The sequence below is a fragment of the Neoarius graeffei genome, chromosome 7 (assembly GCF_027579695.1).
Source record: "Neoarius graeffei isolate fNeoGra1 chromosome 7, fNeoGra1.pri, whole genome shotgun sequence".
NCBI lineage: Eukaryota > Metazoa > Chordata > Actinopteri > Siluriformes > Ariidae > Neoarius > Neoarius graeffei.
The window spans coordinates 20,047,773-20,070,971 of NC_083575.1; the positions used below are offsets into that span (position 1 = coordinate 20,047,773).

Sequence of the window (23,199 nt, forward strand, 5' to 3'; positions counted from 1 at the left end):
CCCTCTGCTCTTGAAACTGCGAAACTTTTGTTTAATCATGTCTTCCGAGTCTTTGGTCTTCCACAGGACATCGTCTCAGACCGAGGGCCCCAGTTCTCCTCCCGAGTGTGGCACGGGTTCTGCAAGGTCATCGGAGCCACTGCCAGCCTCTCCTCTGGGTTTCACCCACAGTCCAATGGTCAGACGGAGAGGCTCAACCAGGACCTGGAAACCACCCTGCGAGGCCTGGCTATGGATAACCCGACATCGTGGAGCACCTGGCTGCCATGGGCGGAGTACGCCCACAACACCCTGCAGTCATCGGCCACCAAGCTGTCGCCATTCCAGTGCCAATTCGGGTTCCAGCCACCTCTGTTCCCGGACCAGGAGGAGGACGCGGGGGTGCCCTCGGTCAACCAATATGTGAGACGGTGTCGCAAGACCTGGAGCAAGGTCAGGAAGACCCTCATACAGACCTCCAGAACCAACCAGACTCAGGCCAACCGCCATAGAAGACCTGCACACGCTTTCCGCCCTGGGCAGCGTGTTTGGCTGTCCACTAAGGACCTTCCACTGCGGGTGGAGAACCGCAAGCTTGCTCCTCGCTACATTGGCCCCTTCAAGGTGGTGCGCAGGGTGAACCCTGTCTCCTACCGGCTCCAGTTGCCCCGGACTCTGAGGATCAACCCCACTTTCCATGTTTCCCTGTTACGGCCCGTACTGACGTCTACGTATGCCCCTGCCCCTAGGAACCCCCCACCCCCCCGCATCTTCCAGGGGCAGACTGTGTTCACTGTGAATCGCCTGCTTGACTCCCGCCGGGTCCGCGGCGGGTTGCAATATCTGGTGGACTGGGAGGGCTATGGTCCTGAGGAGCGCTGCTGGGTTCCTGCTCGGGATGTCCTTGATAAAGAACTATGTCGGGACTTCCATTCGGCCCATCCGGATCGCCCTGGGAACGTCAGGAGACGCTCCTGGGGGGGGGTCCTGTTAGGACTAGGACTGTTTTGGCCTCTAGAGGCCGCTGTTATTTCCTTTTCATGTCGTGTTTATTTTGGCCTCTAGAGGCCGCCACTGTTCCTGTGTTTTGTGTTTGTGTTAATTGCCTAATTATCTTCACCTGTGTCCTTAATTAGTTTGTCTATTTATACCCCTGAGTTCAGTCCTCTTGTCACGGAGTCTTTGTGCTGTTATGTTTATCTCCAGTTTCCTTTGTACTGTGTTTTTTGATCTTCTTAGCTTTTGAATTTTTGCACTTTGCTTTTCTTTTGGATTATACTCTTTGGTTTTTTTTTTGTCTTTTGTTTTGCCCTGTATATAGTGTATTAGGGCTGCCACAAACGATTATTTTGATAGTCGACTAATCACCGATTATTTTTTCGATTAGTCGACTAATCGGATCATACGTAAATTGACTATAAAACATACATCTTATCGCACCAGCATGCAGCTGTTCAGATCATTAGCTTTCTGCTTGAAGTTTTTAAGGTATGTGCTAAGTGAAAATAAAAACAGTTAAGATGATAGCTCATTAACCCTTTAATGAGATGTGAAGCTTGTATCAACAAATAGAGCAGCATGAAGTGCAAACAGCTGAGTAAAATAAAGACAAGGCACAATAAAGACTGGCCTAAACAACACAAAAATAAATACTTCCGGTTACCTAGGAATTATTCACAAAAATAAAATTTGGTCTCACTCAAAAAAAAAAAAAAGTGCATTTTGTGCTCAGTCACAAATGTATTTTGCTACACTCTGACACTATTTAACCCAATCCCACAAGACTCTTGTTCATGGCCAGGAAGGTTAGCATTTCTACATGGCTTGGAGAAAGGCTTGCTCTCTTTTGAGAGCAGATGTTCCCTGCTGCAGAGAAAATCCGCTCCGATGGGGTAGAGGTTGCAGGGATGCAAAGAAAATTTTTAGCGATCTTTGACAGTGTGGGGAAACGCCCCTCATTTTCACTCCACCATTTGAGAGGATCATCCATTTTAGAGAGTGTGGTGGTCTCTCCAAAGTACAGCCGAACTTCATTTATTGCAACCTGGATCTTTTGGTCCTCCTCAGATTCTCCATCCTCATTCTCACTTGGACTGTCTGTGTCAGACTGAAGCAGGGTTTCCATAGCACTCCTTTCAGTTCTACCTGAAACACTGGCCCTCGTCACATTTGCATCCTGTGTCCCAGCCTTTTTGGCTTCTTTGACAGCAAGCACTTCAACTGTCCCCTGCACTCTAATGCCATCTTCAGGAGTCAAAAACTTCAGCTTTTTATATCTGGGGTCCAGGGCAGCTGCAAACATAACTGGATTTTCTTTCTCTCCTGAGACACTGTAAATACTCCCCCATCTCTGTGTTATCCCTTCTTCTGCACTGGCAAGGAAAGATTTTCCTGAGCTTGTCTCAAATTGGCTTTGGTGTACAGCCCGTGTCAGCCCTTTGACGACCTGTGGAAGACCAGAAATGGTTGTGTACTGCTCTCCACTTAGGTAAACAGTAGCACTCTCAAAAGGTGCCAACCCTTTCTTCAGTTCCTCAAGAAGCTCCCACTGCTCTGGCCTCAAGTCGAAGTATTGTTTCCCCCTTGGAGTTACCTCAGGATCTGAGAGAGTGGCAGTGAGAGGCCAGCGCTGTTCGAGGAGTCTCTCTATCATGTGGAATGTACTATTCCATCTTGTACTGACATCCTGGATCAGCGCATTTTTCTTGACATTCATTTGCTCCTGTTTTGTCTTTAGCTTTGTACTAGCCAGCTCGCTTCTCTTAAAGTGCTCCACTAGCTGCCTAGCAGCACCTAGTGCTCTGCTAATGGTTGTTTCTTTGAGAGCAGTGTTAACTATGAGCTGGAGTGTGTGTCCAGCACAGCGGATAGATGCCCATCCATGTTTTTCTTCAAGCAGTCGCATTGCTGCCACCATATTGGAACCACTGTCATGAACTACTGCTTTTATTTTGGTGGGCAAGATGTCAAACTTCGTCAGAACCTCTTCCATCCATGTCATTATATTTGCACCAGTATGCCTCTCCTCAAGAGGCATGGTGGCAAGGTTGAAGGTCTTCATCTTCCAATCCTCACTCAGGAAATGGCAAGACACACCAAGGTAAGACTCTGTCGCACGACTCGTCCACACATCAGCAGTAAGAGTTAAGGAACTTTTTACACCTCTGAGGGTCTCCTTTACCTTAAAGACATGAGAAATTTGAAAGAATAGTAAGCAATAAGAAGAAAATTATATACACAACACAAAGCACATATCTATCTATCTCTATATATAGAGATGTGTGTGTGTGCTTGTGTTTTTCCATTATTAACATTATTGGTCAGTTTATGCATAAAGTTTTAAATTAATTTACCAGTTTAATAGTTCAGTTATGCATGTTAAATAGGTTAAATAATAAACATTCAACATAAATAATAATAAAAAAACTTTACATTGCATGCTTTAACCAAGATTAATTTAATGGTTGCTCAGTCAGCAAGCTCTTTATTATTTCATCATGAAATGTGTAAAATTATTACCGTATTTTCCGGACTATACGTCGCTCCGGAGTTTAAGTCGCATCAGCCAAAAAATGCATTATGAAGACGAAAAAAACATATATACGTCGCACCGGACTATAAGTCGCACTTTTTTGAAGGGTTATTCTATCCATGGAATCTGTGATTGTATCTGATAAGCGGCGCGTGGTTACTGCGCGACTGCATTGTTTAATTAATAAACGAACAGCTGAGCAGTGATAACGCGCCCTTTGCCCTGTAAGTAGCCTAGTCTGATTATTTTAAATATCTACTACTATCTTTAATACTATCACTATCGTTATTACTAATAGCCTATATTATTATTATAACTAATATTAGTAGCCTATTACTGATGCATTAATCAGTTTGCTTTTAGAATATTTTTACTGGTAGGGCTTATTATCACCCCATGGCTCTTTCATCTGTGTTATTAAAGCTGTAGTCATCATCGAGGAGAGTCATTCTTCATTTTTGTCGAATTTTATTTCATTAAATCAGAGGTCAAGTAGGCTATAGGTATATCATCTCCAAAGACAACCGTCTAGTGAAAAAAAAACAACAACCGCTTTTAAATCCCCTTCTTAAATCCTTAAAAAGAGTCATTTAACTCATGTCTTGTGTGATCTGATCTCCAGTGGTGAAATAAACCGGTTGTGATATGAGTAGTCTGTTATTTTAGAAGATAAATTTAATATATAATTTAATATATAGCCTAATAAAAATAATATTTTATAACATATCACGACATATTACTGTCTGTAACTGTTCATCACTAAAGCGTTTTCTAAGATCATAATGTCTGATATTATTATTTTTTTTTTTACACACACAATAAGCGCGTGTGCGTAAAGTTATAGTAAACCATCCCCCGCCTTTTTTTTTTTTTGAGTCGTCAGACCCACCCACCTCCTGCGTTCCGGGACCTCCCACTTCACAAATTAAGCACTGCCTAAAATCACTACATAACTTATTTAAATAACTATAGGCCTATCATTAATAATAAAACACAGGTCAATCAAGTTTATCAAGCTGATGATTTCACTCCAAATCAGCAAATCCATTGAATTCCTCATCCTCGGTGTCGCTTCTGAACAACTCTGCCTCCAGCGGCAGATGAAGCACCGTTTCCTCTTCTTCTGCGTGGCTGTCGTCAGACTCGGCATCAGCTCCAGTTATTCCGCGGTGAAAAAAAAAATATATATACGTCGCACCGGAGCATAAGTCGCATGGCTAGCCGAACCATGAAAAAAAAGTGCGACTTATAGTCCGAAAAATACGGTAATTTTGTGTGTGTGACTGAGCGAGTGATCTTTTAATTCTTATTTGTCTTTGAATGTTGCTTGTTTATTAAATCATTTATTCATTTTACTATGTGTTATTGTTGCTTTGGCAATATCGTTTTAATACATCAATGCCAATAAAACCAATTGAGAGAAAGAGAGACTTACCTTCTCAAAGGTTGCATCGTATTTCTTTTCCATCAATGTGGTGAAATGGGATCTGCCTGGTAGGTAGTTGTCGTGATATTCCGGGTTGAACTGCTTTATCATCTCTCTAAATCCTTCATCGTCCACCATGGACATTGGTCTCATGTCCGTGACCAGCATGTTTAGTATTGACTCGGTCAGGACATTGGCTTGGTGTGGTGTGCACCTTGTCGGCTTGGTCACAAAGCCGTCCAGAGAAGAAGACCGGGCTTTTTTAGCACTGAAACGTAACGATAAGTAAGTAGCAAGAAAGCTCACCGTTTACCCTAATATTGGCAGCTAACTAGCTGGTTTGCTTACCTAGATGACGGACCCTCATCAGAACCATCCACAATGATATGCTTTCTCTTCAGATGCTCATGCATAGCCGTTGTGCTACCATGAAAGGCAAGTTCAGCTTTGCAAACGTTGCACTGCACACTTTTCTCACCACTTTTCTTAAACTGCTCCCACACTTTGGAACTTCGTTGCCGGGAAGCCATGCTATTGTTATGGTATCATTTCAAGTCAGGACTGATGCCGATTACCACTACTGCGCATGTGTGTGTGTGTGTGTGCGCGCGCACATTGACTGTATGTGTGTGTGTATGTGACAGAAAGGCAGACGCGGCAGTTTCGAAAGAAAAGCAAAGTAAAGAAAAAAAAACGACGCGTTGACTACTAAATTAGTTGTCGACGATTTTGTTCGTCGACATAATCGTGACTAATCGACTAATCGTGGCAGCCCTATAGTGTATATAGTTTAAATAAACCTTTTGATTCTTTTTCTTCTTCCGCCTCACGCCTCTGCATTTGAGTCATCCCCCTGGTGGCCTAGTGGGGGTTTGCTGGATTATCACACCAACGAACCAGGTTCGAATCCCAGCAAAACCCTAACATACGGCCAATTTAGAGTCACCAGTTAACCTAACCTGCATGTCTTTGGACTGTGGGGGAAACCGGAGCACCCGGAGGAAACCCACGCGGACACGGGGAGAACATGCAAACTCCACACAGAAAGGCCCTCGCCAGCCCCGGGGCTTGAACCCAGGACCTTCTTGCTGTGAGGCGACAGCGCTAACCACTACACCACCGTGCCGCCCATATATATATATATATATATATATATATATGGGGTGGCATGGCATGGTGTAGTGGTTACCACTGTCGCCTCACAGCAAGAAGGTCCTGGATTTGAGCCCAGTGTCCAATGGGGGCCTTTCTGTGTGGAGTTTGCATGTTCTCCCTATGTCTGCGTGGGTTTCCTCCAGGTGCTCCGGTTTCCCCCACAGTCCAAAGACATGCGGGTTAGGCTAATTGGTGGCTCTAAATTGACCGTAGGTGTGAATGGTCGTTTGTCTCTATGTATCAGCTCTGTGATGATCTGGCGACTTGTCCAGGGTGTACCCCGCCTCTCACCCATAGTCAGTTGGGACCGGCTCCAGCTTGCCTGCGACCCTGTATAGGATCCTACAGATGATGGATGGATTATAAATATAAATAAATAAAATCTTTAATAACTGAGCTTAGTCTGGAATGTGCTTGACTAAACTGCTTTGATGTGACTTATTAAGAGTATTTCAACCATCCATCCATTATCTGTAGCTGCTCATCCTGTTCTACAGGGTCCCAGGCAAGCTGGAGCCTATCCCAGCTCTATGGGCAAGAGGCGGGGTACACCCTGGACAAGTTGCCAGATCATCGCACGGCCATTAAGTGTATTTTTTTTTTCATTTAAATCATGAAACAATGATATTTATTTCTGATTTAATAGGTCAGCGTTTATTTTAAAATTCAATCTGTAGGATTTATCCATAAGCCATTACAGATGATCCATGCAGTGATTCCCAGCCCTCATCCTCATGGCAGCTTAACTACAACAAACTAAAGTAGCTTTAATGGGGCTATAAAGGACAGAGAATTAAATAGAGAGATTATTTGTATAATAATAATAATAATAATAATAATAATAATAATAAATCCCCAGGCCTTCTTGTGTGAAAATGTAATATTTATAGATGAAGAATCAGTTCCTCGAAACATTGCGTCACAGCGACATCTAGTGGCCAAATGCGTCTTAATAAAGCCTCAGTTTGGTTGGCTCTGATTAAAATACACCCTGGATTTGGAAAGAAAAATATAGCAAATAATTGGACACTTAGCACACTTTATCATACACATTAACATGTTTAAAAGGAGTAACAGACAGAAAGATACAGATACCAGTTTAATAATAAATAACAAATGATGCTTATGTTTGTAAAAGGCTGAAATGTACAGTCAGTGTATATATATATATATATATAATATATATATATATATATATATATAAAACCATTGATGGGAAGCCCCAGGCTGGACAGAAAGCCTTGAATTCCCAAATCCCTGGACTGGACAGAAGTAGGCTGCACTCTGCCTTTTCACATGAAAAGTCTGGCCATTTTGTTGCAGTGCTATTATACTATGGGAATAAATCCATTCCGACCTGGTAAAACCGTTCAGTCTGGTTGAGGAGTGTTTTTTAAGTTTTTTCACATCCATGTCATGACATGACAATTCCTGTTATATCAACTTTATGACTATCATAATATTAAATATGGGACAGCAGAAAGATTGTAATTTAACAAACAAACAAACAAACAAACAAAAAAACCCAGAAACAAAAAACAGTTTTTCCCACAATACTTAACGTTAAAATAAATATTGATTATCATTTAATCCTTTCTGTCTTCTTCTCTGCTCATATTTACTCACTTACCCCAACAAGGTCTTCTTCTGCCCAGTCAGAGGCTTCATCTGTGGGGTGACAGCTACTCCTAAGTGTTTATGAGCTCGTTTATAATTGTTTACTGGGAAAAAGCATACATGACGACCTTTAAACGACTTTTTAGACAGATGTCTGGACACCAGCCTTCTTGGTATGGGATGGAAACAGAAATCATGGTTTCAAGTGTGTCATTTGTGAATGAGTCGGCTCTTTGGAAAGAATCAGCTCTTGAAATGAATGACTCAACAGACTGTAATAAACAAACAAAAACCGCTTGGATTGGTTAGTGCACATACTAACCATATGTTTACATTTATTCACTGGAATATATTCTATAACTAACACAATGCAAATGTAATAGTGTTGTTTTGTTCATAAGAAGGCAGAATATGATTTCCTGGATTGATTCAAGTGAAACGAAGGAAATGGATTATGGAACCTATCTCCATCATATTCATTGTACAGTGCTCAGCGTAAATGAGTGCACCCCCTTTGAAAAGTAACATTTTAAACAATATCTCAATGAACACAAACAATTTCCAAAATGTTGAAAAGACAAAGTTTAATATCACATCTGTTTAACTTATAACGTGAAAGTAAGGTTAATAATATAAACTTAGATTACACATTTTTCAGTTTTACTCAAATTAGGGTGGTGCAAAAATGAGTACACCCCACAACAAAAACTACTCCATCTAGTACTTTGTATGGCCTCCATGATTTTTAATGACAGCACCAAGTCTTCTAGGCATGGAATGAACAAGTGGGTGACATTTTGCAACATCAATCTTTTTCCATTCTTCAACAATGACCTCTTTTAGTGACTGGATGGAGAGTGATGCTCAACTTGTCTCTTCAGAATTCCCCAAAGAAAATAATTTCTTTCCACCACAAAGGTGAAGGCTACAAGAAGATCAGCAAAGCTTTACTTATCAGTCAGAATACTGTAGCAAAAGTGGTACAAAAATTTAAGAAAGATGGAACTGCAACCATCTCACAGAGACGTCCAGGTCGTCCACGGAAGTTAACACCTCGACAGGAGCGTCTTCTGATGAGAAAGAAAATCGGCATGTGAGTTCACAGCAGTTATCTAAAGAAGTAGAAAGCCAAACTGGGGTGACTATTTCCCGTGACACAATACACTGCAGAGGAACGGCATGCATGGATGCCGTCCACGAAAGAAGCCTCTCCTAAAGCCCAGGCGCAAAAAAAGCCCACCTAGAGTTTGCCAGGGCCCATGCTGACAAAGATGAAGACTACTGGGACTCTATACTCTGGAGTGATGAGACCAAGATAAATGTTTTTGGAACTGATAGCTTCAAAACTGTATGGCGTCGCAAAGGTGAGGAATACAAAGAAAAATGCCTGGTGCCTACAGTGAAACATGGTGGTGGCAGTGTCCTTATGTGGGGCTGCTGGTGTCGGGGAGCTGCATTTCATTGATGGCATCATGAAATCACAGATGTATTGCTCTATACTGAAAGAGAAGATGCTACCATCACTCCATGTGCTTGGTCGTTGTGCACTTTTCCAACATGACTAAACATACATCTAAGGTGGATTTCTGAAGAAGAACAGGGTGAAAGTGGTTCAGTGGCCAAGTACGTCTCCTGATCTGAACCCAATCGAACACCTATGGGGAATTCTGAAGAGACAAGTTGAGCATCACTCTCCATCCAGCATCCAGTCACTAAAAGAGGTCATTGTTGAAGAATGGAAAAAGATTGATGTTGCAAAATGTCGCCAACTTGTTCATTCCATGCCATTAAAAATCATGGAGGCCATACTGTACAAAGTACTAGATGTTGTGAGGTGTACTCATTTTTGCACCACCCTAATTTGAGTAAAACTGAAAAATGTGTAATTAAGTTTATATTATTAACCTTACTTTCAGGTTATAAGTGAAACAGATGTTGTCTTGTCAACATTTTGGAAACTGTGTTCATTGAGATATTGTTTAAAATGTTACTTTTCAAAGAGGGTGTACTCTCAGCACTGTAGGTTTTCATCTTCAGGAAAAAAAAAAGAGGACGTGTGTGAGGTTCTGGCATTAAAGCGCTTGGCTTTTGAATCATTAAAATGAAAAATGGCACTGAGTCGTTTGGGAATTGAAAGAACCGACTCTTCTTGGTGAACTGAACCGATTCATGTTCCTGTCACGTGGTTATTTTCAATCATGCTTAAAATACGGGAACAAAAGGATCCCAAAACGGTTCCGTTCAGTGTTTTATCTGATGGTGTTTGTGAGTCGGTACTATAAGCTTTAGTCAGGAGAGTTTATGCGCATAATGGCCTGCAAATTGTGCTTCCCAGAATTCCATGCTTTGTTTGTTTACAAGCGTCAAATCAGTCCATATAACGCACGCGTTAACCTGGAGCTGCACTAGCCTGCAGTGTGTAATCAGCTCTTCACTGTATACAGCACATCCATACAGATCCCAGTGGAGGGGTGTTGGCGGCAGGCGAAATTTGAACGCGGTAGATGTGATCTCTGTTCGCGAGATCTGGCGGGTTTGTGACTGGACGTTGTTTTGAGTGTGGCAAAGGGTTTGAATTGTGGGCGGTTGGTGACGTTTGTGTTTGGGGGTCAACTCCCTCGACTGTTTTTTGGTGGAGAGGGAGAGAAGTGACGGTAGTTTGATTGGAGGTGAAATAGACATGGAAGGAGAAGGCGAGGGAAATTCAAAAGAGGAATGGCAGGTGGTAGGGAGAGGAGCGAAACGAGACAGAGTGTCCGAAGGTAATAATTTAGAGTCTGATAAAGGTAATCCCAATAAAGCAATGCGAGTGATAAATGACAAGGAACTAAAGGTCAAATTACAATTTGATTCACCTATCTCTATTAATCCACTGAAAATTACCAAAGCACTTCATGCAGCCGTAGGCACAGTGCAGGTCACACCTGTAAGATATGGCAGCTTACTTATTGGTTGTTACAATGCCGCGCAGCGGGATAAACTTGTTGCAATGTCTGAAATGGATGGTAAGAAAATTACCGTAAAATACCAAATAATAGCCGAGTTCCCTTTAACGGCCGGGTGTACGCGTGTGTTGTGACAAATAAAGGCCGGTTCCGAATACTCGCCGGGGTCTAAAAAAAAAAAAAAAAAACGTCCGAACGTTCTATCTAGAATCTTGAGGCCCAGCACTTTTCTGGTTTTCTGGTGTTTAAACGATTTTGCATTGCATAGTTTTCTACCGAAACAATATGAATGAATGAATGAATGAATGAATGAAATTATTTCTATAATACTGTTTACAACATTTTGTTACGTGATAATAAACATGCCATTTCAATGTTATAATCTTGGTCTACCGTAATATTTCTTGAGGAATGCAACTCCGTAACTTTTGACAGATGTCTTAGCCACCCCTTTGGGTATACCCAACGAAAGCCAGCGTGTGTGGTGACATTGAGGACTGCGGGTTTCCAAGGTTGGACTGCTGCTTCTGTTAAACGACCTAAATTGCCGAATGCATGCGTCAAAGCACACACTGAGTTTTATTAAAGACCTTATACCATTTCACTTGCCCTTACCCATTCGGATCTGGAAGACGCTTTACAAAAAAGGTGAGAGCGTTCTAACATGCATTTCAGTCTGCTCGCGGCCAATCTAATCCAAGGGGCCTTTTCAACAAGTAATCTGTCGTGCAAGTTGGGCAGAAGCACGCGTCAGGCAGGCAACATGTAGGCCTACAAGTCAGGAACCTATTCAACTAACTTTCATCCGAACTTTAAGTTTTCTACGGGGTCGAGCCACCGTACCAACTCACTCGGGGAATAGGCTCATATCGGCCAAATAGGGAGACGTCTTGGAGAGAAACGTGATGCAAGATGACAGTATGTAGCCACTGCAGGTCACTTATTTTTCAGCATAAGAAAAAACCCTTTGGTTTGACACTTCGCACCCTAATTATGTTGCTTCAACGTCGCGCCCTCCATGCAATTTCAGATTGACAGACATCGCGAAGCGCAAAGGGTGGAGGCTGCATGGGTGAGGGTGATAGCAAGTGACCATAACTTTGCAGAGTAATTAAATCACAGTGCTGCGCACAGACAATGGTGTGGTTTCTTGATTATTTTGTAAAGCATGCGCTTAACTAGTCATTAACAGGAAAAGGTGTGTGATTTATCCTTTATCCACCCCGACTGTGCCATGCGAAGATGCATTCTGCGTCTTCAAAATTCCCCGAAGTCGGCACCGTGCTATCTGTAATCTAACTCTAAACAAACTGTAAGTTATACTGGTTAAAAGTAGGCCTATCTGAGAATGATTTTTTTCCCCGTTTTGAGGTAGATTTTGGGGAAGGTGTTTGTGAAGAAGGAATTAATCGCCTGTTCCAAATAGCCGCCTAGTCTCTAATACGCGCCGGGTCTCTTACGTGATTGAGACAAATAATCGCCCGGGCTATTTTTTGGTATTTTACGGTAAGTGCACTTACTGCACTCTAAAAAATAATGGGGCCAGTACCGGTTCTTCAGGGCGATGCCATAGAAGAACCTTTTTCAGGGCTTCAAAGAACCGTTCATGCAACAGTTCTTTAAAGAACCATTTAAACCATTTGTTTGAGCAGTGAAGACAGATTTGTGTAAACATAGCCTATGTGCATTGACCAGCAAATGGTAAGAGAATGCCAGGCTCTGAAGAACCATTTCCAATGTGAAGAACCTTTCGTATAATGTAATGGTTCATCACAGAGTTTTGACTCTCCATGGAACCATCCAGAGATTTGAAGAACCACTGAAGCACCTTTATTTTTTAGAGTGTGGGAGCGAAAGAAACTTGAACTTGGAGTTATAACTGACGTGTCTACTGATTTGCCGTGTGAGGATATTATGAGCAATGTATCTGGAGCTAATGTTGTCAAATGTAGGAGATTGATGTTTACCCGAGATCGAATAAAAAAGGAGAGCCTTTCTGTTTTGTTATTTTTTGATGAGAAGGTATTGCCTACGACAGGGGTGTCAAACCTGATCCATAAAGGGCCTTGTGGCTGCAGGTTTTCATTCCAGCCATGCAGCAGCACAACTGACTTGGCTCATTCAATCAACTGAACTGTCTTCACACAGTCAAATACTTGCAGCCACACCCACCCTTGATTAAAGGGTGGGTGTGTCAGTTGATTGAATAAGCCAAATCAGGGTGCTGCTGCATGGCTGGAATGAAAACCTGCAGCCACACGGCCCTTTATGGATCAGGTTTGACACCCCTGGCCTACGAGGATTAGGGTAGGATATATGAGCTTCCAGGTTCGTCCATACATCCCGCCTCCATTGCGGTGCTTTAATTGCCAGAAATTTGGGCACGTAGCAGCCATTTGCAGAGGAAAAAGACGATGTGGTAAATGCGGAGGAGAAGATCATGAGTATGGTCAATGTAAGGAGGGTACTAGTGTTAAATGTTGCAACTGCGGGGGTTCACACAGTGCAGCATACAAGGGTTGTCAAGCACACAAAAAAGCGTCTGAAGTACAAAGAGTTAAGGTCGAGGAGAAACTTACCTATGCAGAGGCAATTAAGAAGGTTGATGGAAGAAGGAAGATTGAAACGGGCCATCGACAGCAGGGACAAAGGCAAAGTGTTATTTCTCAGCAGAGTAAGGAATCACCTAGCCCTATATGTGCAGACGCTATAAAGGTGGATAGTGTGAAATTCTTGGCGTTCTTGGCTGAAGTCATAAACTGCTCAGCGGTCACAGAGAGCAGGAGCGAGAGGATTAAAGTTATTGTCAAAGCTGCACAGAAGCATTTTCGTGTGGGGGCGGAAGTTTCATCTCATATCATCTCATTATCTCTAGCCGCTTTATCCTTCTACAGGGTCGCAGGCAAGCTGGAGCCTATCCCAGCTGACTACGGGCGAAAGGCGGGGTACACCCTGGACAAGTCGCCAGGTCATCACAGGGCTGACACATAGACACAGACAACCATTCACACTCACATTCACACCTACGGTCAATTTAGAGTCACCAGTTAACCTAACCTGCATGTCTTTGGACTGTGGGGGAAACCGGAGCACCCGGAGGAAACCCACGCAGACACGGGGAGAACATGCAAACTCCACACAGAAAGGCCCTCGCCGGCCCCGGGGCTCGAACCCAGGACCTTCTTGCTGTGAGGCGACAGCGCTAACCACTACACCACCGTGCCGCCCGGCGGAAGTTTCAGTCGATGAAATTACTAAAGCATTGAATATTCTCCAGGACGTACAAGCCACCTCACAGTCAGCATCATGTGGGGGTTCCTAATGATTTTTAGTATTTTACAGTGGAATGCTACAAGTCTTTGCTCTAATGGGCAGGAGTTTAAGAAATTTGTTGACGATTTGGATATTAAGCCAAATGTTATATGTGTTCAGGAGACATGGCTTAGGCCTCACCTGGACTTTGTCCTACAAGGATATGTAGCTGTGTGTAGGGACAGGGATAATGGCCCTGGTGGAGGGGTGGCTTTATTTATCATGCAGGGGTTGGGATATAGAATAATAAAGGTAAGTAGGGAGGTAGAGGGAATTATTATTGAGGTATGGATAGGTAGCTCCACCTTTTTGATTGTTAATTATTACAATCCCTGCGTTGTCCTACACAAAGATGTTCTTGATAAGTTCCTGGGGGATGTATCCCACAAGATGGTATGGTGTGGGGATTTTAATGCATACAGCACCCTTTGGGGGAGAACAGACACCAATAGTAATGGTAAGGTAATTGAGGAGTTGCTAGAGGAAAGAGATCTAATTTGCCTCAATGATGGGAGGGGAACCAGAATTAATGTCTCAAGTGGGCGGGAGACAGCTATCGACCTCACCCTGGTGTCTGCGCAGTATGCAAGATGCTCTAAATGGAATGTATTGCAGGATGACTGTGTTGGTAGTGATCATTACCCCATCCTGTGTGAAATTGGAGTGGGATCTGTTCAGATTGAGGAAGTAATCTTCCCCAGGTGGGATTTTAAAAAGGCCAAATGGGAGGATTTTACCTCAAATTGTAGTACTAGGCTGATGTGCCTCAATTTGGATGTGTATGAGGATGTTAATATGGCTAACAGTAAGGTTACAGAGATATTGCATTCTTCTGCTTTAGAATTCATTGGGAAAACGTCAGGCAGTGGGAAGCGGAAAATGGTGCCCTGGTGGACAGATGAGTGTAAGGAAGCAATACAGGTAAGAAATAAGGCTTTTAAAAAGGTTAAGTCTACTTTCTCTTTCACTGATCTAGTTGAGTATAAAAAAACCCAAGCTATGGTTAGGAGGGTGATTAGAAAGGCAAAGAGGGAGCGGTGGAGAGCATTTTGTGACACTATTGGAAGAGATACGGCAATTAATGAAGTGTGGGGGATGATTCGAAGAATGGGGGGAATTAGGAGGGAATATTCCTTACCAGCTATCAAGTTTAATGATGAAGTCATGGGAACAGACAAGGAGAAAGCAGAAGCCCTTGCTACAGTGTTTGCCAGAATTCATAGTATGAATAATGTGTCTGCTGAGGCTAGAGTGGCTAGGGAGGAATTGGTAAGGTTGCACCCTAATGTGTTAGAGAAAAAGATTATTACTGATGAGGCCTTGGATGCACCATTCTCTATGTTTGAGTTAAAGCGGGCCCTTAGGGGAGTTAGATCTACCTCTCCAGGGAAAGATGACATCTGTTATGTAATGGTGGATAAAGTAAGGACTGAAGCACAAATGGTACTTTTGAAGCATTTTAATTTGATATGGGAAATGGGGACTATTCCCCTAGCTTGGAAACACTCTGTTGTGGTACCAATTTTAAAACCAGGTAAGGAAAAGAGCGAGGCAACAAGCTACAGGCCCATTGCGTTGACCTCTAACCTCTGCAAGTTAATGGAGCGGATGGTCACAGATAGGTTGACTTATGTCATTGAAAAGAGAGGTTTAATTACCTCATGTCAGAGTGGGTTTCGCAGGGGAAGGATGACTATGGACCCTGTGTTGTGCTTGGAGGATACTGTAAGGAAAGCTCAAGCAAACAGAGAGCAAGTCAATGCAGTTTTCTTTGACATAGAAAAGGCATATGATATGCTATGGCGTGAAGGACTACTTATCAAGTTAGAGGCAATGGGAATAAGTGGTAGGCTGTATAACTGGGTCATGGACTTCCTGTTAAATAGGACCATTGAGGTGCGTGTTGGACAGTCATATTCTGGTACTTATCCAGTGGATAATGGAGTTCCACAGGGTAGTGTGTGCAGCCCTCTGTTGTTCAGTATAATGATTAATGATATTTTTTCTGGAATAGATGTTAATATTGGACGTTCATTGTATGCAGATGATGGAGCACTGTGGATTAGGGGCCGAAACTCAGTGTTCATTAGTCAGAAACTTCAGGCGGCGGTCAGTCTTGTGGAGAAGTGGGGCGATAAGTGGGGTTTTCATTTTTCAGTGGAGAAGACACAGGTTATTTGTTTCACCAAGAGAAGACGTGTACCTCCTGTGCAAATTATTTTATATATGCAGCCGCTCAAACAGGTTGAGGTGGTGAGGTTCTTAGGGGTTTGGATGGATAGTAAACTTACTTTTAGAGATCACATTCAGAGAGTTGTTGTCAAGTGTAAAAAGGCAGTAAATATACTGAGGTGTCTCGTGGGGAGTGATTGGGGTGCCACTATGATGGCATTAAAACGTGTCTATATAGCACTTATTAGATCGTCACTGGATTATGCGTGCATTGTGTATGGATCGGCAGCAAAGACGCACTTATTGAAACTTGATGTGGTCCAGGCACAGGCCTTGCGAGTGTGCAGTGGGGCATTCACAACCTCTTCAGTCCCGGCACTTCAGGTTGAAGCAGGGGAGATGCCATTGGCTTTAAGGCGGCAGCAGTTGGGGATGGTGTACTGGACGAACCTGCAGGGTTATAAAGGGGATCATCCAACCAAGCATATCCTTAATCAATGTTGGGAGCATGGCAAGGCAAACTTTAATAGTTTTGGGTGGGTTGGAAACGATCAGGCTGGAGAGCTTGGCTTAACCAAGGTGGCCCATAGCTCTGTGGTACCACTGCCAGCTATTCCCCCCTGGTTTTTTATTATGCCTGAGGTGGATCTTAACCTGGTGAAGATGCGCGAGGAAGCTGAGGATGATAGTAATGTGAAATATTTAACCAACTTTCACATTCGCAATAACTATCCTGAAGGGGTTCAAATTTTTACAGACGGCTCTAAAGATCCTGAAACTGGGAAAACTGCAGCTGCGGTTTTTATCCCACAGTATAAGACAAAAATAGCAAAAAGGACGTCTGACCACCTTGCAATTTATTCAGTGGAGTTATTTGCCATCTATCTTGCTTTAATGTGGATTGATGACACTAAATCTAGATTCAATGTCATATGTTCTGACTCCCTGTCAGCATTGAATAGTATCCTTCACGGCAAGTCTAAGTGTAGGCCTGATTTACTTTGTGAGGTACTTCAATATCTTTTTAGACTACACCAGCAAGACATTTTAGTAAATTTCCTATGGGTTCCATCCCATTCGGGCATTGCAGGAAATGAGGCTGTGGATCAGCTTGCCAAAGAGGCTTTGAAATCTGAAATCCAGTCTAACATCCCACTAAGCAAAGCGGAGGTCAAGGTTATTATATTCAGGAAAATGTTGGGTGCATGGCAGGGGCAGTGGGATAGGGAAAGTAGGGGCAGCTTTCTACGAGCAATTCAAAAACAGGTCCCTTCAAGAAGATTGGGCAGCGGTAGCCGTAGAGAAGAACAAGTAATCACAAGGCTTAGAATAGGTCATAGTAGATTAAATGGCAACCTCCACACAATTGGCAAACATGCCACTGGTCACTGCATCTACTGTCAGGAAAGAGAGACTGTAAATCACGTGTTATTAGAATGCCAAGCTTATAGTGTCCAGAGAGCAATTCTGTTAGAACGAGTTAGAGAGCTAGGGGAGACTAGGATCACTCTTGATAGGTTACTTGCCTTCTCAGTACCATCTGCTTGGAAGCATGTTTTTGAGTTCCTTAAAAATACAGGCCTTTTAGGTAGGATTTAGTGTATTTATTGGTTTTTTTTTTTTGGTCACTCCTCCATTGAAACTCCAACTAGATAGTGTCGCAGTTCCGCAAAAATACAGTTGGTGGCGGTAATGCACCATAGTGGATGCCAACCGCCATTAAACCTGAAAGAAGAAGAAGAAGATCCCAGTGGAGCTGGGCAGCAGTGTGTGTGAGTGATCAGGGTTCTCCTGGAGCATGTACTCGGTTGTAGAGGTTAAAGGTGTGAAATCTGGATATCGTTGTGGATACTGTAACAACTCATGGGGGAAAGTGTCCTATGGTGAGTGAATAGACAGGAGGAAACTTCTTCTCTCTTCTTCTTCTAGGTTATTATTCTGAAATGATATTTGTGTCAAGTGGTTTAGACCATGATCTCCTAGTAGCATTTGGTTCTCCTGTTAGTCATGGTTTGGGAACAACATTGTAGGAATGTTCTGTTTTGGTTAACAAAGTCTCCTGACAAAAGAGGTGGGAACTTTTTTACATGTCATATGGGAATGCCCCATGGTTAAGCCATTTTGGCACAGTGTGCTGAAATATCTGGAGGCATGGGCAGGAGTGACCCTGCCAGTATCCCCGCGTTTATGTCTTTTGGGAGATAAAACAGAAACCCCAACATTAAACAGAAAGGCATACTCGGTTTTGATGGTGGGAATAACCTCATGCCTTAGAATCATTTTAAGGTATTGGAAATCAAACACATGTCCTAAACTCCAAGAGTGGAAAATCTTAATGAGTGAGACCACCTCCTATGAGGTTATGTTAGCAAGGATAAGGAGTAAAGGTCCTGTGGAACTGGGGCTTTTTTCATGGAACATCTTACTTCTAACTAGTGCCATGACTGTGAAGCCTGATTTAAGAAATCTCATCTCATCTCATTATCTCTAGCCGCTTTATCCTTCTACAGGGTCGCAGGCAAGCTGGAGCCTATCCCAGCTGACTACGGGCGAAAGGCGGGGTACACCCTGGACAAGTCGCCAGGTCATCACAGGGCTGACACATAGACACAGACAACCATTCACACTCACATTCACACCTACCGTCAATTTAGAGTCACCAGTTAACCTAACCTGCATGTCTTTGGACTGTGGGGGAAACCGGAGCACCCGGAGGAAACCCACGGGGAGAACATGCAAACTCCACACAGAAAGGCCCTCGCCGGCCCCGGGGCTCGAACCCAGGACCTTCTTGCTGTGAGGCGACAGCGCTAACCACTACACCACCGTGCCGCCCCGATTTAAGAAATATGATTTATTTTACTGTATTATTGGTACTTGAACAATGTTGTGGATATTCCCTTTTTATTTTATGTATTTATTTATTATATTTTATTTTTGGACAGGGGCTACCTAAGCCTTAGAAAATGTGTCCTTGTAATGCTGGCCTTTCTCTCTTTGTTTTCTATATGATGTACCACTGAAAGCTGTTATTGAGTGTGTTTTAAATAAAAAATTTGAATTACAAAAAAAAAAAGTCTCCTGAAAGCTATACAGCCTAAAAGGGTGGTGTAGTGGTTAGCACTGTCACCTGACAGCAAGAAGGTCCGGGTTCGAGCCCAGTAGCCGACGAGGGCCTTTCTGTGCAGAGTTTGCATGTTCTCACCGTGTCTGCATGGGTTTCCTCCGGGTGCTCCGGTTTCCCCCACAGTCCAAAGACATGCAGGTTAGGTTAACTGGTGACTCTAAATTGACTGTAGGTGTGAATGGGGTGTGAATGGTTGTCTGTGTCTATGGCCCTGTTTACATTATTTCGAATCAGCGGATCATCAGATTAACGTTTTTAAAACGATTCGCGTGCACACAGCAACGCCAATACATGATTCGCGTGCACACAGCAACGCCAATACACGGATACGCTAATCACATGACTAATTAGACGGCATGTCACATGATCCCAGTGCATATCGGGCATGCGCAAGTCACTCACCACTTGCAAGTGGAAGGATGGCAAGCGAACACCTTCTCCAGCAGATAAACACACCTGGCTGTGATGTTCATATTCTCGCTGAGTTTAAGCGCCTGAAGGAGGTTGAAATGTGTAAATAAACCTCAGTGCAGCTCAGCGCTTCCTCCTGCGCTCCAAATCACTCCGCCCTGAACAGCGAGTGCCCTCTGGAGGGTGTGCACTCTGGCCCTGCGCAGCTCACAGAGCGCGCGAGTGAAGCGCACGAGCAGTGATTTGGGACTGAGCCGCTGTGTGTGTGATCCCAAAGCCAGCGAATCAGGAAGGTGGATGTCACGGTGACGTTGTCCAATGACGACGTCAGCTAGAGCTCAGCACAGCGTATCCGCGTATTCTCAATGTTTACACAGCACCGGACCAGACACGATCTGGATTGAATACGTGGACCCTGACCGATTCCCATTTCCAGGCGTTTTAATGTAAACGGACAGTGCATCCACGAAGAAAACGAGACAGATACGGTCTAATGTAAACTTGGCCTATGTGTCAGCCCTGTGATGACCTGGCGACTTGTCCAGGGTCTACCCCACCTTTCGCCCATAGTCAGCTGGGATAGGCTCCAGCTTGCCTGCGACCCTGTAGAACAGGGTAAAGCGGCTAGAGATAATGAGATGAGACAGGGGTGGCACAGTGATCGCCTTTAATTATCCCACAAGGGGAAATTTTTGTTGTTACAGCAGCAAAATATATAAAGATAAGGCAGTGAAGGAGTAGTGCAAGAAGGTCCGGGTTCAAGCCCCGTGGCCGGCGAGGGCCTTTCTGTGCGGAGTTTGCATGTTGTCCGCGTGGGTTTCCTCCGGGCACTCCGGTTTCTCCCACAGTCCAAAGACATGCAGGTTAGGTTAACTGGTGGCTCTAAATTGACCGTAGGTGTGAATGTGAGTGTGAATGGTTGTCTGTGTCGGCCCTGTGATGACCTGGCAACTTGTCCAGGGTGTACCCCGCCTTTCGCCCGTAGTCAGCTGAGATAGGCTCCAGCTTGCCTGCAACCCTGTAGAACAGGATAAAGCGGCTAGAGATGATATGAGATATTTGTGTCAAGTGGTTTAGACCATGATATCCTAGTAGCATTTGGTTCTGCTGTTAGTCATGGTTTGGGAACTATTTTATAACATTGTGGGAATGTTGTGTTTTGGTTAACAAAGTCTCCTGAAAGCTGTACAGCCTAGTGGTTAGCGCTGTCGCCTGACAGCAAGAAGGTCCGGGTTCGAGCCCAGCAGCCGAGGAGGGCCTTTCTGTGTGGAGTTTGCATGTTCTCACCGTGTCTGCATGGGTTTCCTCTGGGTTCTGTCCGGTTTCCCCGACAGTCCAAAGACATGCAGGTTAGGTTAATATGGGACGGCCTTGAGCGAGGCACCTAACTCTCATGTTAGCATAGCTGCCCACTGCTCTGGGTGTGTGTGTGTGTGTGCGCGCTCATTGCTCATGTGTGTTTTCACTGCTTCAGATGGGTTAAATGCAGAGAGGAAATTTCACAAGTGTGTGATGAATAAAGTTGTGCTTGTTTGCTTGCGAAACAACCAGACACGAGAATAGTTTTTTCCCCTCAGGCTGTCTCTGTGATGAACAGCTAAAATCAGATTCATATATCAGTCATATCACTTGCAAAATATCTGCACACTCGTACTGTCATTCTGTGCTCACTGTTACTTATATTTATATTTACTATTTCATCTTTGCACTATGCACCATATTGCACCCAAAGGGAAAATCCTTTGTGATGAACAGCTAAAATCCAGATTCATATCTCAGTAATATCACTTGTAAAATATCTGCACACTCATACAGTCATTCTGTGCACACTGTATACTTTATATTTATCTATTTCATACTTGACTTACTTGGATTACTTTGCACTATGCACCTATTGCACCATTTTTTGTTTGTTTGTTTGTTTTGTGTATACACTTTTTATTTTATTTTTTTTAAATCTGTTTTGTACTATGAGAGCTAAGTGAAACCGGAGTCAAATTCCTTGTGTGTGTCCACATACCTGGCAATAAAAGTGTTTCTGATTCTGCAAAATATCCAAATATGAATATTCTCATCTCATCATCTCTAGCCGCTTTATCCTTCTACAGGGTCGCAGGCAAGCTGGAGCCTATCCCAGCTGACTACGGGCGAAAGGCGGGGTGCACCCTGGACAAGTCGCCAGGTCATCACAGGGCTGACACATAGACACAGACAACCATTCACACTCACATTCACACCTACGGTCAATTTAGAGTCACCAGTTAACCTAACCTGCATGTCTTTGGACTGTGGGGGAAACCGGAGCACCCGGAGGAAACCCACGCGGACACGGGGAGAACATGCAAACTCCACACAGAAAGGACCTCGCCGGCCCCGGGGCTCGAACCCGGACCTTCTTGCTGTGAGGCGACAGCGGTAACCACTACGCCACCATGCCGCCCCAATATGAATATTTATTCATAATATAAAAATATGCAAAATATACCAGTTAGGTTAACTGGTGACTCTAAATTGAGCGTAGGTGTGAATGTGAGTGTGAATGGTTGTCTGTGTCTAAGTGTCAGCCCTGCGATGATCTGGCAACTTGTCCAGGATGTACCCCGCCTCTCGCCTATAGTTAGCTGGGATAGGCTCGAGCTTGCCTGCAACCCTGTAGGACAGGATAAGCGGCTACAGATAATGTGGATGGAGGTCATAAAAAGAATTTTCCCCGACACCCAGTTATTTTTGTTTAGTGGACCGAAAGCTGCTGATTTCGAACCACAGACTTCCTATTTTATTCTTTTTTTTTTTTTTAATTTATACCCCTGGCTTCGAAGGGGGGTGGGTATACTGGTTGACCTCCGTCAGTCCGAAACACCCTTTTTCTCGCAACCACAAATCATAGCCACTTGGTACCAAACTTCAGCTTGGGGTTCTATACCGTGTATACCGTTTTCAGGTCTGTCACACATCGACTTCCTGTTTACCGACTGAATTTATTTATGAAACATATATATATATATATATATAGCATGGATTTACAAAATTTTCATAACACTTTTCTCAGCAACTACAAATCACAACTGCTTGATATTTGGTAGAGAGCTTCAGCCTGGGGTTCTACAACCCCGATTCCAAAAAAGTTGGGACAAAGTACAAATTGTAAATAAAAACGGAATGCAATGATGTCGAAGTTTCAAAATTCCATATTTTATTCAGAATAGAACATAGATGACATATCACATTTTCTCAGTTTAAACATTTATCATTTAAAGAGAAAAATTAGGTGATTTTAAATTTCATGACAACACATCTCAAAAAAGTTGGGACAAGGCCATGTTTACCACTGTGAGACATCCCCTTTTGGGCGGCACGGTGGTGTAGTGGTTAGCGCTGTCGCCTCACAGCAAGAAGGTCCGGGTTCGAGCCCCATGGCCGGCGAGGGCCTTTCTGTGCGGAGTTTGCATGTTCTCCCCGTGTCCGCGTGGGTTTCCTCCGGGTGCTCCGGTTTCCCCCACAGTCCAAAGACATGCAGGTTAGG

At 43.6% G+C, this 23,199-nt stretch overlaps 2 protein-coding genes across 2 annotated transcripts in view; one reads left to right on the forward strand and one right to left on the reverse strand.

Annotated features, from left to right (window-relative positions):
* Window positions 1-1,744: 1,744 nt before the first annotated feature.
* Window positions 1,745-5,467, reverse strand: LOC132888823 (E3 SUMO-protein ligase ZBED1-like). Its single transcript, XM_060924918.1, has 3 exons — window positions 5,286-5,467; window positions 4,947-5,205; window positions 1,745-3,160 (listed from the first exon to the last, which is right to left on the reverse strand). Exons 1-3 carry the CDS (start codon window positions 5,465-5,467, stop codon window positions 1,745-1,747), a joined length of 1,857 nt encoding a protein of 618 aa, XP_060780901.1.
* Window positions 5,468-17,870: 12,403 nt separating this feature from the next.
* LOC132889158 (arginyl-tRNA--protein transferase 1) overlaps window positions 17,871-23,199 on the forward strand; it is a 220,363-nt gene continuing 215,034 nt past the window's right edge. Inside the window, exon 1 of the mRNA XM_060925390.1 lies at window positions 17,871-18,021. Within this exon, the coding sequence (XP_060781373.1) occupies window positions 17,937-18,021 (85 nt within the window). The 5' untranslated portion in view covers window positions 17,871-17,936. The remainder of the gene's footprint in view (window positions 18,022-23,199) is intronic.